Here is an 18,041-nt window from a genome sequence, read left to right as displayed (position 1 = left end):
AACAAACTACCAAGCTTAACATTTTTCCTGACATTTATTTTACTTTGTAGCAGAAGCCTGAAAGTTTTGTGCAAACCGCGGCTGGTATTTTGAACTGTTCATAATTCCCTCCACCTTGAATTAAGGCCTCAATCAAATTCCACTACTATGACCTGCAAAAATTGATGCTACTTTTACGCTTACACATATTTACATGTCTAAGCTGCGAAATATACCTGCTTAAAGCCTCTGATGCTATATCCCACTTCTTCTCCAAACCGCGCCAACGAGGCGCTCGCTTTAAAGCGGCGAAGCCACTGTACCCCCCCCCCACCCCTCAACTCATCTGCCTTTCTCTGGGCGACGTGCGCGCACTCACGGCCGTCAACGCGATGCTCTAAAGCAGCCAGAATTCACTTTACAGGGTCATTAATTGTTCATGCATACCTCAATAGTAGAATTACAAAATTTGCTTTGATGATTAAAAAAAACTAAACAAAGCATTGCTATATAATGATATTGTCAATTTATTGTATCTTTGCCTGTTTTAGTGAAGCTTCAATGTAGAATAACTTGTAGCTGAGCTCTCTCCATTTTCCAAGTAGCTTGCCCAACACTGCTCTAACACACACACACATGAACACACATGAACACACAAATGCCACTTTTCGTTCATTTACTCAAATCACCAAACGATATGATTTCATAACAGAACATTTGGGATTGTTAAAAATAGAACTATTTGCATACACAATTAACTAAATCAACTAAATATGAATAAACTGTACTTCAAATATACTAAACACGACATCACAAAGTATACTTTATAATTACATGACATAGAAACGTAAAACGCCTTACTCGGAAAAATAAACTTCTTTTGATACATTTTTAAAAAAAATCAAAATAAATTAAGAATTCATGACTGAGTTTGATTAGAAATGAGTGGGGCTTCACAAACTCTCATTGGTTGAGAACTCTAAACATGACTAATGGTAGGATTTTTAGGTAGAACATTTAAAAGGACCTTTCCCCCCCCCCCCCCCCCCCAGGTAAAACTGAAACATACTTCACTCATGCCTTGCAGTCTTGGACAATGTTGGTACACGCGCCAGACACCTCATTAGGTACACATTAGGCAATATTTATTTATTTGGCCTTGGCAGAGATAATACTCAGTTTTGAGTAACACTATCAGAAAACGGTTTGCCACAAACAACATTGAGTCACACCACAAATTTAACGCCTTCATGAGAGCTTTCCACATATAACGTTTTTTTGGGGGTCAATATTCACTTATATGATGACATAATGACCCAAAAACATATTTTTGCTCAGAAATATCACCAATCTCCACCTTGTATTAGACTCACAAAAGAGCTTGATATTCCGCATATACAGTAAGCGAATGATGAAGTTTTCTCTGATCATCACTCCTGTGTTGGACATGTAGTAGCCGCTCAGCTATCTAACTTGACCTTTAGGGGCAGCACCACGTGACAAAGTTGACAACTAATAAGGTCACTCACAAACCCCGATCGCTTCACACCTCACATTAACGGTCTTCATGGGGGCTTTCTCGATTTGGCATTATTTATGGTGTTTATGGCCTTACAGGATGACCAAGAGACATGTTTTTTTTTTTTTATATTTACTTACAAATCAAGTTCAATACATTTTCCAATTTGTAGTCATTTCCAATGTTCATCTTGACATGACATATCTAGTGATGTTTGCTAGGTTGTTGCTTAATATTATTGCGGTTTCCATTGTATTACACGGAGAGGCGTTTGTCTGTGAACTGCAAACACAATAATTGCTAAATGAATACCTCTCTGACAGTGTCCTTCAACTGAGCCTTATTAATTACCCTTGCAGGAACACAAATCCTGAATTGCTTTTCTTTGGATTGTGCAGGCGTACCTAATATTTGAGCCATTTAGTGTGATAAGATAGTGGTCAGCATTCCAAAATACGAAGCATATTTGACAAAAGGACAACCTGAGTAGGACGTAACGAGCCCTTTTGTACACCTCCAGTACCATTTTGAACCTTGACAGCTGATGAAGCAGGAGGTGAAACGGCTTTGCAGAAGAAGACCTTTCTCATTCGGCCCGAACAGCCAGCTGCATTCACACTCACACTCACACCGAACGTCCTTTTTAAATTAAGTGCACAGCAAGGACTGATGGATCTTTAGTGTCGTGAGAGTCTGACAATGTGGACGCACACAGAAATACAAAATAAAAGTGACAGCACCAAATGTCACGATGTTGTCATATGACTGGCCAATTTAGGGTTGTTTTCCCCTGACAAATGTCCCACCGTGAAAAGTTTTTGTTTGTTTGTTTTTGGATTCGCTAACACTGGAAATGAATGTGTTGATGCTGATGTACTTTGCCGTCCACGTGGGAGTGTGTGTGCGTGTGAATGTCAGTGTAGATTTTGGGATAGATCTTGGCGGCGCCTCCCTGGTTGAGGAGGAGCTGCTGCTGCTGCTGCGCCAGGTACTCCTCGTAGTTCACGGAGCTCACGCAGTCTTTGTCCGCGGCGGCGCAGCCTCGCTCCCGCTCTCGACACACCGGCACCCGGTGGGGGGCCGCGGCGGCGGGGCCGACGGGAGGGGGGCACTGCTTTCTACTCTGGCAGAACCAAAGCAGCACGGTGCCGAAGATGAACACGATTCCAGCGGGGATGCCGATGATGACCGGCCATGGCAGGGAGCTGGAGGCCGCGGGAAAGATGGGCGTGATGGGAGGCTTGGTGTCTGCAAAATATGACATACATTGAGGTGGTTTCTACAGTCCTAATGGCCCCCTGAAAGAAACCATAACTATGATGTGGCCCCATGACAAAAATAAGGTCGACACCCCAGATTTGGTCTTGAATCAACCGAAGGGCGAGCAACGCGACTGAACTTTCACATAGTGTGCGGGGGTTCTGCAACTGGTTTTCTTGAGAGGCCAACCATTGGCAACTAGTTTGGCTGCCATTGGAAATTTGAATCACAGCTGAACAGTTTCGCAATGTCGCAGATGCCATGTTGTATCACATAATCGTTTGCAATCAAAATTAAGTTTCCATGTACAAAGTCCCATCCAGCCACCATCTTGGCCATATTAACATACTATATACAGTATGTATATTGTGTTTTACAATAGGACACAACTATGTTATTCATTTCAAATGTAGCTGTGGCAAAAAAGTGAAGCGTGGAGAGTCTCTGCAGCTGCAATGCAGAGGTGCAGTCAGTGAATGGGTTGATCATTGCCAACAGCCTCTCAAAGAATGTTTCTTTTTATTTCTCACCCGTTTCCTCTCTTTGTAATATCGTAACATAACTGCAGGTACAGTGGCCGGGGAACTCCACTTCTTACATGTTGCTGAAGGTTCAATGAAAAAGCATGGTATGATATGCGGCGCCATAAAATGTTGTTTCCCAATAAGAACGCCGCGCTACAGCAGTGAAAACGACAACCGCAATAAAAGACCAAATACCTCCCTGCCAAAACTGTCTTTTGTATTTATGTATTTTTGATGGAGCCCTTCTATTGGATGCATTTATATAGCAAGTGTATTGCAGTGAGTGAAGAACGCTAAGCTGCTGAGTTCAGCTCGAAAGATGCATTTCCGGGCTCTCACCTGGCAGCACAGTGAGGAAGGCGCTGCGGAAGCTGTACCCCATGGTGTTGGCACCTAAGCAGATGTACATGCCGGCATCCTCCTCCTTGGCGCGAGTAATGAGCAGCTTGTTGAGGTAGGAGCCGTCGGGTCGCGACCACACCTCCCCTGTGGGCAGCACCACAAAGCGGTGGTCTCCCACTTCAATGGTGGAGTTGTAGCGGCTCTCCTCATTAGTCTCCACGCGCTTCAGCCACTGGATAACCGGCTTGACGTCGCTCCTCACTTTGCACTGGAACGACGTGGTGCCTCCGTAGTTCACCGTCGTGTTGAGAGGGTGAGTGCCTGTCAGAACCGGTTTGGAGTTGGTCCTTTCTGCACACACCACAAACAGAGACGGGCTTTTTATCAGACAGCCCTTCTGTGGATGCAGGAGGATGCAGGAGGATGCCCATACAGCACTTGGCCTCAAGCTAACTACGCTGACAGACGGACACAGACGATGGAGAACCACATGTAACACCATAAGTATGTGCGATTAGGTTCCTCTCCTTCTGTGCTCCTGGTTGTACAGTGCAGGCAGCTGGCCTTTAATCAGATCCAGATTGGGTGGAGGTTCTTTGAGATAAAGCCCGTCTTGCGCCCCCCCCAACTCCCCAGAGCAAGCGCCACGGGACAAGGCCTCGCTCTCCTGCCCGCTTCCTCAATGTGCTTCTCATATACGTGACTACGCACATTCACCCAGCAGCATGTGGCGAAGATGTGATCATAAGTCAGGAGTGGGTACAGTAGATCACAGATTGTTTAAAAGGTTACAAGACTTCCGCTGTTAAAAAACAAAGTCAGACCCGCTGTTAGAGCAATTATGAGCATGCTGGACTCGTGTATGCAGTTTACGTCCGACATGTATACTTGCACAAAAAAACTACATCCAATGCAGTTTCATTTTTGGCGGGGAGCCACACGAGTCCCAATGGAACTGCCCCCCCCCATACTGCAAATGGCAGCTTTCCATTGAGCTACATTGACTTCCACATCATATTGAAGCGCTTGATAGGTGCTATCCAGATATGTAATTGTTCTACAGTGGTGTGAAAAAGTGATTGCCCCATCAACCTAATAACTGGTGCGGCGCCTCTTAGCAGCAACAACTGCATTCAAATGCGGTGTTACTTGTACACCAGATGTAATGGGACACACTCCTTCCAAAAAGTTCAACTTTTGTCTCGTCAGGCCACAGAGTATTTTCCCAAAAGTCTTCAGGATGTCTTCTTGCAAAATTGAGACGAGCCTTAGTTCTTTTTGCTCAGCAGTGGTTTTCCTCTTTTTGCCCAGTCTCTTTCTTATGTTGGAGTCATAAACACTGACCTTGACTGAGGCCTGCAGTTCTTTGGATATTATTGTGGGGTCTTTTGTGATGAGGATTGGATGAGTTGTCGCTGCGCTCTCGGGGTAATCTTGGTCGGCTGGCCACTCCTGGGAAGGTTCACCACTGTTCTATGCTTTTGCCATTTGTGGATAATGGCTCTCACTGTGGTTCGCTGGAGTCCCAAAGCTTTAGAAATGGCTTCACAACCTTTTCCACATTGATAGATCTCAATTCTTCACTTTCCTGTATTTCTTTAGATCTCGGCATGATGTCTAGCTTTTGAGGATCTTTTGGTCGACTTGACTTTGTCAGGCAGGTCCTATTTAAGTGATTTCTTGATTGAGAACAGGTGTGGCAGTCTCAGGCTTGGCTGTGGCTATCAGGTATGATAAACCTCAGTTATGTTTTAACAGGAGGGCAATCACTTTTTCACACAGGGCCATGTTGGTGTGGATTTTTTCCCCTCCCTTAATAATAAAAAAAACATTTAAAACCTACATTTTCTGTTTACTTATGTGTTTTACGACTAATATTTACATTAGTTTGATGATGGGAAACAAGGGTGACAAACATGCAAAAAAAAATAAGAATTTAGGAAGGGGGCAAACACTTTTTACACCACCGTATCTACATGTACTCATATGATGATGGCTATTTTGCATGGAAATATCAAGTTTCAAGTGCATATCAGAGCAAAGATCTATAACAACAATTTTGTATTTACTTGCGTGAACTGTTGAACCTTGGCAGGGCTGGCTCTACGCTCAACTAAGTACACGGAGCAGTCAGAGAGCCATTTGAGATATTATGATTAATATTGGGCGAAATGATAAAACAACTATTAAGCAATCATCGCTATATATAGGAAAAAACATTAATGATACTTCCCATTATTTTCAACCATCCTTTTTCCAAGGTGTTGTACACCTTGTACTGGCTGCCAGCCAATCACAGGGTACATACAATTGCACAGTAACAACTAATCTAAGTTTGACATATGCATTTCAATGCCAATTTGTGAACACTGCACTTTGGAGTGAAGTGCAGTCCTTTTTTTTGTCCACCTGATTATAAGGATGCGCGTTATCCATACTTGATTTTATATATATTTTTTATGTATGTATATATTATATATATATTACTGAGTACCATACTAGTTTGCATCTTTAACACCATTGATTACGATACTCACGTATGACCTCCACTTTATATGTGGCGTTGATTTCTCCCGCCCGATTGGACACCGTGCAGGTGTATCTGCCACTGTGCTCGGGCGTCAGGTTCTTCAGGGTCAGGGTCCACTTGTTCTGGCGACCCTCGCCAACCTCTTGCTCGGTCAGCGGCTGGCCGTCCTTCAGCCATACGATGTCCGGCCGAGGGGTCCCGCTGGCCGTGCATTTGAGGCGTACTGAGCTTCCCACAGGTCGGGCTATCACCCTCTTCCTCATTTTAGCAGGCTGGGTGAAGCGGGGGCGCACTATTGACCACAAACAAAAAAAGAGAATTTCTCATTTCTCTGATCAAATCACTACTTAACTACCATTGACTTGCATGGCGCAAGACTTACCAAGCTTTTCTACCAAGCCATCAGAACCACGCTCTGAATGTGCCCCATCATACACAGCGGGTCTGCTCCTATCAGAACCTGAGTCATCTGGTGAAACAACAGGAAAATAACACGTTAGAGTAGTAGATTATGGATGAATTGAATTTTGTTATACCGTATACGGCAAACCCCCGCTGATTCTCGATTCACCATTTGTAAGCTCACCTACTTGCAATTATTTATGTCGAACCGAACTAGTACCTATTCGCTGAAAAACGAACTAACTTTGCACTTTTTGTAAAATCTTACGATGTTACCCAAACGCCCTGCTCCTTCTAAGGCGGCATATTTGTGGAGGAGTAGCGCACGCTGGCCACCGGCTGGTAGCCTGCCGGCTTGACAGTGCACAGCGGTGTGATAGAAGATTTCATTAGACGTCTAACAGGCAGGCGAGGCTCTTTTTGGGACTGATGCTGGAGAAAGCAGCAAAAAGATGCAGAGAAAGGCCTGGAACGCTATCGGAGGTGGCAGAAATTAACAGCTGATCAGCTGGTAATGACAGCCTGCTGTACAAAAAGTGAAGTACTTTATATGCATATAGAAACATCTATTAGGACATATAGTACGTTAGTCCAGTCGTATTCGAGGAAAAAATAGGCCCTCGGTGACCTTGAGCAAGACCTCTAAGTTGCCCCCAAGGAGCCTGTTGGTACCTCGCATGGCAGCCCCCGCCATCAGCCCTTTAATGTGGGAACACTAGGAAGCACAGTGCCGTGAAAGCAAAGAAGGCGCCACATTTACATTAAAGTGACGCTCTGACCGTATCACCCAAGCACCTTCTTGGCGCCATCTCAGTAAACTCAGTATTTGTACAGATATCGGGAAGCACGCTCGGGTCGGACTGTGTAGCATTTGGAAGTAACGTGATCCGTTGTTCATGAGCGCAATTCCAGGAGAGACAGCTGTGGAGTTTATGTCACTGGCTGACATCATGCAGCGCAGTTAAGATGCAGCTTACGGAAACTATAATGACTGAAACCCGACCTTTGAAATTAGGCAGTGATGAATTAAAAGGAACGGGTCACCTACAATCTCTGTCTGGAAATAGATGTTATATATATATGATTGTTAAATTCACTGCCAGTCCTCCGTGTTAACATGGATATTTGAATTCAACAGCCGTCAATGGCAGTGAATGAATTAAAGAAAGGATACGCTATATGGACAAGTCTTGAGATGCAACTCTTATTTAAACCGTTTGGACAATTTTATGCTTCCAACTTTGTGGAGAAAGCCTTTTCTATTGGACAAAAATTATGATACTTTCATTTTGTTGCGCAACCTTTTGAAGTAATCACTGCGATCAAAGGATTTGCATAAGTCTCAATGAAACTTGTTCACCAGTTGACAAGTAGTATTTGTTAGTATTTTGGTTGCTCCTAAGAAAACTGCTCGAGCTGTCTCGGATTTGAATGGTTCCCTTTCCAGACTGCATGTTTCAGCTACTTCCACAGATGTTGAACAGGGTTTTAGATCAGGGCTCATCAAAGCTAACTTACAAAAGGTAACTCTGGAATAGTCTGATGTTTTGTACTTAGCTATTGTTGGGTGATTTTAGCTGTGGGTTTAGGGTCTTCATCTTGAGACCAAGCTTTCTGACATTGTACATTGGACTGAATAATGCCGCCCCAGACATTAACCATTCCTTCTCCATGTTTCACAGTAGATGCTCTTTTGTTTTGATGCTTTTTTTTTTTTGCATCCTTAAACATAGAGTCGATGGGTCTTGCCCAAAAAGTTTTGTCTCATCTTTCCAAAGGACTTGTGCCTTGTCAATACGCATTTGAGCAAATTCCAGTTATTTGTGAACATTGTGGGGTTTTCTTTCTTTAACAAAAGGCTATCGACAATTTTGTCTACATGTATAGTGTAACACTGAAGTGATATAACATTTGGAACTCATGTTTTTGCACTGCACACAAACTGTGTGCCAAGGTCGACGCATCAGCACAGTCAGTGCCTTATAAACTTTTCGGACGTCGCTTAGCCACATGCTGAAGTTGTTTAGATACAGTTTGGCATGCTCCAGTACCTCGCCAGGTTCCACTGGGTCAGGTAAAGAGAGCAGATGGGACTTGTAACCCCCCCTCGTCCCTCCACCCCTCTGAAAGCGTCAAAGCTCCGGCAGGTTCGAGGTACAAACCCTCCTTTGTTTGTCCCCTGCACCACCAGGCCTAGCCATGATGTCACAGCTATTTGAAAGGCCCTCAACTGGCCAACTATAATAACCCATTCCTTTAAAAAACATTCTGCACTGGAAGAAATCTCCCTCTGTTGCTCAGGCGCTCCACATTCCTCCCAGTTCCTGAACCTCACAATCCAAATAGAACATGGTCCCCTCATTGCCGGGGTTTCTTTTTACCGTTTTGCCCCCAGAACTCAATTTCCTCTCAATGTTTTGGCAAATTTGGGGAAACAATTGTGCCCTTTATGCATGGGTTATTGATAACCACCTTGCCACTATTGAATTGACACAATGTTGACTAACTAGGTTGTAGTCAGAGGTGAGGTTGGACATCACACAGCTGCCCAGTCATTGTTGTTTTAGAAAAGATGCTTCTAAAGTAACAGGAAAAGCACGTGGATTGCTATGTGAATACAAGCTGCAACTTTAATTTGTGGCGCACATTAATAGGTTCCTATTATAAGTACTAGGTGATATTTAAAAGTCCAGGATTCATGAATCAAGAACATGCGTAAACCTAGGGGAAAAAAAGCTTAAAATGCAATCTGCCCTGAATCCTTGCATGCTCTTGTTACAGTGTTTGGGGGGCTGACGCCATCCGCTCCCACTTCATTCACAAATCCAGCTACAGGAAACAGGTCCCTGGCCTCCTGTGCCAGCTGAATCACAGGAAAAAGCCTGGATGAATTGGGGCCACAATGAGCTCCAGATGTTGATGGCGACATTGTAACATGAGGGGAAAGTTCATCACACTGCGCTTCCACAGGTGATCAGGGACACGCAGGACACACTGTTTAGCCTGAAATCATCACCGGAGTGGAGCAAAATATAGAAATACGATCAGCTCTGAATTCTTCTGAATAAAATTCACACATAAACACAACGGTCCCATGTTTATATGTGTGATGCGGGAGGCTGCTGCAAGCACAGCTCGATCCTGGAGGGGGAGCCTGGAAGTGATGAGGCCAGTTGTCAAGAGACCACCCTAAACAGGCCTAAACAGCCAGCTGGAGGGATTGAGGAGGCGCCATGTTGCACCGACTGACCAGATTCTTCAGATAGCTTGAGGGAGGACAGGCTGTCCGCTGGCAGATGGGGAACGGACCCACCTCCCACTTACGCCCCTCCGCACATCCATACTGATCTTATGTATCTTTATCTGCAACTTGTACATCTTTTTGGTTTTGCCGCACGATCGCCGAACATGTGCTACACTGTATTCAAACATTTTGGGGGTCCTCAATTTAAGCAGCTTCTACGATTTCATTCATTGTTAGTTGTTTTCTGTGTGACCCTGAGATAATAACAAACTGATAGGATGGCTACTACACATGGAACCTCCAATGTTAAATGCCAAGTTCAATCAATATTTTCAGGATGGGCCTCTAAATTCACAAAACTTAAAAGTTTGGACCAGGTATGCAAAATTCTGTTTTATTTTAGTTGCATTTATTGGTATTATAAAGTCATTATCACCCTTTTAGACTTATTACAGTTAACAAAAGGTGTTTTGAAGGAAAAACCAACAATGGCAAAAATTGTTTGCTTGTAAATGGACTCTGTTCAACAATAGATATTCCACTGTATTTAACAATGGTTAAATCAATTTAAATTAGTTGATTCAAGGACCCTATTTTTTCCTAGGCATAAAAAGACCCTAATGAGGATTAGCGGTATAGAAAACGCATGGATGGATAGCTGCACGAGAGTGGTAATGTAATACCGCATATCTCCTTCATTTATTGTTTTGTAGTGTATTACTACAAGCAATCCATTTCTGCCAAATCAATACAACACTCGCACAAATGACTGATAAACCCTACATCTTGAACTATGACCCCCTCGCTTTCCTCTGAAGATCAGCGCCCCACTAGAAAGTATCTATATTTACACTCTTCAAATAAAATAAAAACAGAGCAGCAGTGGTAGCGGGACCTTCGAGCAGGCTTAAAATGACACGCTGCTGGTGTCGTGTGATCAATTCCGATTCAGCTCCACTTGAAAGCATTTGTAAAAACTCTTAACAGCCTTTATGTGATGGCGTAAACACACCCGACTTTTATGATATGCGGCGGCGTAGTGCGAGTGGACAACGAACCTTGACATTAAAAGCTGGCTCTGTGCCTCCACTCAAACCTTTCATTTTAGCACATTCAGCAGACACCCGTTCTTTGAAGTACTAAGGGAGACTGGAAATAAACATCCGTCCAGTCTATTCGCAACACACAAGCCTGCTTTATTACATACAGTAAAGCACCTTTTTCTGACGTTCTTCCACATCTGCGTGATTATGGTTCTTCTTCTAAGGCGAGCGACCGTGCGCATTCTCTGGCCCTAATTAGGCATCTTAGAGTAATTAGACTAAATACAGCCTTCACGCTCCGCTCCGCTCATTCATCATGCTTCGCTCCAGCCCAAAAGGAAATGCACCCGCTACACACACAAAGGCCATTGCCGGCCACATTTCACCCTTTACGCCTCATTCAAGAGCTTTGTGACTGTCTGAAAACCAAGCTAGCTATTTACACTGACTGCGTTTCTTATGGTGGCGCTCCTGCTGACGGCGAGAGTAGCCTACGGAGGAGGAAGAGCTCCAGATCCATTTGATTCATCAAGGATGAACTAGTATGAAAGAATATCCCGTGCCGCTGTTGACTTTGGGTGCTGAGAGGTAGCGGCTGTAACACACTCAACCAGGAAAGGATTCACAACTAAAGCACTGTAAATCCACTTGCTCTCGACCCTCACCTCTGGGGGGGGGGGGGGGGGGGGTTGGGTGTGTTGTCTTTTAACACCGCAGTGTGGTCAAATGTTCACTAATAATATTTTTAAAAGATAAATGGGCAATTAGGGGCCGAAATTAATTTTTTACACCCTGCTCCAATATTACTGGCTCCAGGACAAACGCCACTGGGCAATGATTTGTGCGTGTATGTTTGTGTACGTGGTAGCAAAAATTCATGGAGAGTAGCGCTCTAAGATTCACTCGCCAAACGGATAATTTAGTTGCATTTGGCGAACGGCGAGTGTTAATTTCGGACCCTGCGTGCAATGTTCAAGATTTAAGGTTTACACTATATTAATGCTTCATGTTCTGCTTCTTGCACTGAAATGCAGTCCAACACACCTGTGGTTGTACAAATTCGGAATGTGCAGAAGACCATGTGCTTAGGAAACCTGGGAGTTTGCATGACATCACACAAGAGGTCAGCATATCACGTGAGGGCTCAGCGGACCTCACGAGACCTCAGTTGCGTGAGCGTCAAAGAACTTTTTTGTGTCTTTTCGACAGCATTTATTCTAAGAGGAGGACTAGCCCAAACAAGGGGTGTTAAGAGACGAACATTAGAACAGTACAGTAGAAGAGAATCACATTCAAATCAGTACGTCTCCGTCGTCAACACATTCATTGTTACTCGTTATCAAAATGTAATGTTGTTTTTTGTTGTGTAGTGTTTTATTGTTTTCCTGTTTTACAGAGGTTTGGATTGATTCATTTCTATCTATCTATCTTACATGTTTGACAAATAAGAATACTAGAAAGTGAAATGCGTAAGACACATTGCTAATGCGACTCACCTTTGCACAAGTTCTTTCATTCAAGTTGAGTGTTTGATCATTTTCATGTTTTCAATTGTAAGTGGTTTACATGGGCAGGATGGTTTACGAGTGGCTAGCATTTATCTTTTTATGTTGATAATCCTAGCTTGGTTTTTGCTGCTGAAATGGCTACATTTCACATATGCGACTAATAAAGTACTGCTACATGATGGGCAGCACAGATTTGAGGACATCTGCCTCACAGTTCTTGGGTTCAAGGTTGAAATCTTGGCTTCAGCCTTCCTGTGTGGAGTTTGCATGTTCTCCTTGTGCTTACGTGGGTTTTCGATTCAAATAAAAATGCCTGTTAGAATAAGTGAAGATTGAAATCGTCCATAGGTGTGAATAGTCGTCTCTCAATATATGCCCTGCAATTCCAGGGTGTACCGCAACTCTAGCCCAAAATCAGCTGGGATAGGTTCTGGCTCACCTGTGACACTCATGTAGACAAGCAGTATAGAAAATGGATGGATGGATGGATGTTAAGTGACTCGTGATACATTATTGGCCACTTGATGCGTTCATTTAGAAAAAAAAAAAAAACTGTACTTACCGATGATGATGAGAGTGTAGTTGACGTTGATGCTGCCAAAGCCATTAGTGGCTTTACAAATGTATGTGCCCGTGTCGTCCGCCTCCACCTCCTTGATCTTCAGGCCCATGCGGAGGATGCGGAAACGGATCCAGCCACTGTGGATGTTGCGCCCGTCTTTGGTCCACATGATGAGTGGCGGCGGGTCTCCTTCCACCGGGCAAGGTAGCTTGATGGCAGTCCCGAGCCGGACTGTCTGTCGCTGAAAAACCTTCTCAGACATGCGCGGAGGTCCTGAGGATGCAGACACAGATACACGTCACAACCATCAACTCACAGAAAGTAATACTTGAATGCTTGCTCTACAAAATAAATGTGGTTTAAAAGAAGCATAACAACTACGCTTAAATATGCATCATAAACATTTTCACATCATACGACCTTAAAGGGAGAGTTTGCAGTTTTGAAAAAAACACCTGACAGTAGACAGTAGAATGTTATTAAAATGATCTTTTAAAAAATACCCCTTCTCTGGCCCCATACGATTCCCCTAATTTACGTTGCACGCTTGAGGGAGACAGCAGGATGCAGTGGTACTCGTGCTTGGGGTCTGAAATGAGGCTACATTCCAATATTGCTAGCAGGTTGAAAACTGCATATTATGCCTTTAATAGTAAAAGGATCACTGACTTGATTCTGGATTCTGCACCAAATGCCTTCTTGACATTAATTGCACAATAGTTACATATCATCCAACTTGCTTGCCTCAATTTTCCATGACTTCTGATTTCAAATAAAATGTGCTGCTAACAATAGCTATAATTGTGCATATGTAATAATAATATGACATACATTTATATGGTTTTCACTTTCTTTTCTGCCCTCTGAGCATAAGATTCATTCATTCATCTTCCGTACCGCTTATGCTCACTAGAGTCGCCGCCGTGCTGGAGTCTATCCCAGCTGACTCTGGGTGAGAGGAACCGGTCGCCAGCCAATCGCAGGGCACATATAAACAAACAACCATTCGCACTCACATTCACACCTACTGGCAATTTAGAGTCTTCAATTAACCTACCGTGCATGTTTTTGGGATGTAGGAGGAAACCGCAGTACCCAGAGAAAACCCACGCAGGCATGGGGAGAACATGCAAACTCCACACAGGCGAGGCCGGATTTGAACCCGGGTCCTCAGGCAGATTTGCTAACCAGTCGGCCACGGTGCCACCTCTGAGCATAACATAACTACAAAATGAGTTTGACACATCTGGTCTACTCAATTCACTCAATTGCTACATTGAGAGGGCATCAGGTCGCTGGAAGAATGATTGGAATTGCTTATTATTTACAGTGGGGCAAAAAAGTATTTAGTCAGCAACCAATTGTGCAAGTTCTCCCACTTAAAAAGATGAGAGAAGCCTGTCATTTTGATCATAGGTATACCTCACCTATGAGAGACAAAGTGAGAGAAAAAAAATCCAGAAAATCACATTGTCTGATTTTTAATGAATTAATTGGTACATTCCTCTGTAAAATAAGTATTTGGTCACCGACAAACAAGCAAGATTTCTGGCTCTCACAGACCTGTAACTTCTTCTTTAAGAGGCTCCTCTTATTTGGATGATCCAGAAGAGGATTTGGAGAATGTCACATGGGCAGATGACTTTTTGGTAAAAACTCCAATTGTCGTGTTTGGGGGAGAAAGAATGCTGAGTTGCACCCAAAGAACACCATACCTACTGTGAAGCATGGGGGTGGAAACATCATGCTTTGGGGCTGTTTTCCTGCAAAGGGACCAGGACGACTGATCCGTGTAAAGGAAAGAATGAATGGGGCCATGCATCGTGAGATTTGGAGTGAAAACCTCCTTCCATCAGCACGGGCCTTTAAGCTGAAACGTGGCTGGGTCTTTCAGCGTGACAACGATCCCAAACACATCGCCCGGGCAAAGAATGACTCCGGCTTCGTAAGAAGCATTTCAAGGCCCTGGAGTAGCCTAGCCAGTCTCCAGATCTCAACCCCATAGAAAATATTTGGAGGGAGTTGAAAGTCTGTGTTGCCCAGCGACAGCCCCAAAACATCACTGCTCTAGAGGAGATCTGCTTGGAGGAATGGGCCAAAATACCAGCAACAGTGTGTGAAAACCTTGTGAAGACTTACAGAAAACCTTTGACCGCTGTATAGGGTATATAATATAATATAATAATAATAATATAATATACAATATAATAAAGCATTGAGATGAACTTTTGTCATTGACCAAATACTTATTTTCCACCATAATTTGCTAATAAATTCTTTAAAAATCAGACAATGTGATTTTCTGGATTTTTTTCCCCTCATTTTGTCTCTCACAGGTGTGGTACACCTATGAGGCCTCTCTCATCTTTTTAAGTTGCACAATTGGTGGCTGACTAAATACTTTTTTTGCTCCACTGTATGTGCAATTTCATTGCATGCTTTTGTACCTAAAAATATCACAATAATAACAATTCTGCAGACATTTTGTTATATTTTTATATATAATTGTGCTCATAAGTTTCATTAGTCTGGCAGAATTTTGAAGGTGTACCATTCTTTAAAGACATGACAAACATGAGTGATCAGGCAAAACACATTCATTTTTAATGGTATTTAACTTAAACTATAAGGCATTTCCGAGTAGAACAATCATTAAGACAAATATAGCAATGAAGAAAATAATGATAGCCTGGTTCAGTCATGTTTTCCTAAAATTTGCCATTCACAAATTGTAAACAGTGTTGTAAACATATGAGCATAACTGTAGTATTTTTCACAAAGTCATCCTCTCTCAGTTATGCTAAAAATGGAAAATACTATAATTCAGCAACCTTTTTTTGTCTGTGGCATTTTTAAGAAATTTGATCAGCAGATTTAACAATTACGCATTTAAGGATGATTACAGCCTTCATTTGGGAAAATCAACAGAACACCCTTCAATTAATGAAATATGTATTTTTTTAAAGCGAAAACCCCCTCAGTTTTACAGATTTGCTTGGGTACAAGAGTTCATTGTTGAAGTATGGCTCAAAAAAATTGAATGAAATAACAGCTTGGTCAGGGGCAGATGGAATGAGAGCACGGTAATTTGTCATTTTCTTGTCTGATTACCCAGAAATGCTGAAACCAGATTGTAATAATTGGACAGGGCCTGTCGTCCACAGCCTGCACATAGAGGGAAAAGTGTTCTGGCTCGACTTTTTGTGTAGCGTGCAAGAGATCAAAGCTGTATGAGGGTGCACCGGGCGGGTCACACTTCGGCGGACAACAGCGGGTTTTAATTGGCTGGGGTCTGCTCCCTCAGATCCGGTGTAGTGAAGCAGGCTGAAACACCCTGTGATGGTGTTGGGAGGCCCGCACTACTGCTCGCACAACACCGGGCACCAAGCAAGCCCCCATCCCCAGCCCCGCCCCATGAAAGCTAAACAAAACCCTGAAACGCTGAGCGGACCAGACGGCCAATCAAATGCAACAAAACCCTATCGCTCGTCTGGGCCTCCGAACAAATGGCCTGCTCTGGTTGCAGTAAAAACAATGGGGAGGGTATGTACACATGGCTTCTCCCAATGCATGCACACACGCTCAAACAAACACACAGTCACATTCCTCCAGTGCATTTCACACATAGTGGTAAACAAGAACTTTACTGATGGGGCTTCAAAAAAAGGGGGGAGTTGAGCCAGGTAACTCCATCTGGTTGTTTCACCCGTCATATTGCCGACAGATGGATGGGAGCTACATATACAACATGTGGGCAGCTGGTTTGAGCAAAAAGGTATTGATCAAAGATTTCTTGATATTGGTGACTCACATTCACATATATAAACTAAGTTGAAGAGCATGTTCATTCGCAGCCATGCGTTCTATCGCACTGGTATACAGGAAATTGGAAGTGTCAGTGTTTACGTCTGTGAAGAGAACACAACCACAGTCTTTTTGGCCATTGTCAGATGGCCCATATCTCACCCCTCTTCTACCACAGCGGAACAGATGCACGGCTGTGTCTTCTTTAAGACCACAGTCGGGTCACCGTGTTGGTGACCTGATCTTGCTTAGTTCAGGAGTTGACCCTCTGACAAGGAGCCAGACATTTATATAAAAAACACATATAGTTCTTTCCAAAGTTTAGACAAATGTGTCTCAGTTTTCTCACTCCAGCACTCCACTAAAGCCTGTGTCTTTTAGATTAATGGCAGGGCGTGAAAGAGCAAAAAGCTCTCATTTATGTGTTCCAAAACACATTGAGCGATCGTTGTTCCAAGTCTAATCAAAGCATATTTCTGGAAAATGTGGAATTGGGCCAAAAATCTTTAGCCTTAAGAGTTGCACAAATCGTCATCATGTGTGACATCAGGTGAGACTCGAGCAAATCTCACTAAACTTCAGCAGCTTAGAACCCCGAACCCCAGAACTGTGAGGCTGATGTGCTAACCACTGTGCTGCCCAACATGTAAACGTCAACATTAAACATTTTTTTTTTCTGGGGTATTTTTGTAGCTTTTTAGCGACACGTACAGAAAACAAATGGACCAGCTTCAACACGGTGTGTTAAGAAAAGAAAATAAGAATACAATGTACACTGGAAGTAAAGTGAAAGTAAGAAAAAGGAGTCAATGTTGAGGGGCTGAAAACGAAGTCCAGGCAGTGGGGTCAACTGCTAATGCTAACCACTAAGTTCTTTTTGTACCATCACTTATTAAAGGTAGAATATTTTGTGTTAATGTTTTACAGTGAATTTGCTGTTGTGCACAACTGCAACTGAAGTCGAATAAAACAATGATTTTAATACTCTTCAAACACTGTTCTTAACATAATATTATTGTAGCTCAAGTCTTTTTACACTTATATAAATACGTTAGGAATGTAACTTAAAGCATTGCATACACAGTTAAACCGGAGAAGATTAACCCACTTTCTGATTTCTTAAGGGGCAGCATGTCTGCCTTGCATTTCTGAGGTTCGGGGTTTGAATCTTGCCTCCAGAGCTTCCTGAAGCCTCGTGCTTGCGTGCGTTTTCTCCAGGTACTCTGCCTTCTTCTCACAATCCAAAAACAAGCATGTTAGGTTCATTGAAGACTAAATTGTCTGTAGGTGTGAGTATAAGTGTGCATGGTTGTTTGTCGACTCC

The 18,041-nt window shown here is 43.2% G+C and overlaps 1 protein-coding gene across 1 annotated transcript in view; it reads right to left on the bottom strand.

The window, feature by feature from the left end:
- Positions 1 to 638: 638 nt before the first annotated feature.
- Positions 639 to 18,041, bottom strand: part of LOC133488153 (fibroblast growth factor receptor-like 1) — a 37,701-nt gene continuing 20,298 nt past the window's right edge. Inside the window, exons 3-7 of the mRNA XM_061795701.1 lie at positions 12,914 to 13,186; positions 6,537 to 6,623; positions 6,162 to 6,446; positions 3,622 to 3,975; positions 639 to 2,746 (exon numbers count right to left, since the gene is read on the bottom strand). Of these exons, the coding sequence (XP_061651685.1) occupies positions 2,340 to 2,746; positions 3,622 to 3,975; positions 6,162 to 6,446; positions 6,537 to 6,623; positions 12,914 to 13,186 (1,406 nt within the window). The 3' untranslated portion in view covers positions 639 to 2,339. The remainder of the gene's footprint in view (positions 2,747 to 3,621; positions 3,976 to 6,161; positions 6,447 to 6,536; positions 6,624 to 12,913; positions 13,187 to 18,041) is intronic.

This window comes from Phyllopteryx taeniolatus, chromosome 13 (genome assembly GCF_024500385.1).
Source record: "Phyllopteryx taeniolatus isolate TA_2022b chromosome 13, UOR_Ptae_1.2, whole genome shotgun sequence".
NCBI lineage: Eukaryota > Metazoa > Chordata > Actinopteri > Syngnathiformes > Syngnathidae > Phyllopteryx > Phyllopteryx taeniolatus.
This window is presented reverse-complemented; position numbering and strand designations above follow the sequence as displayed.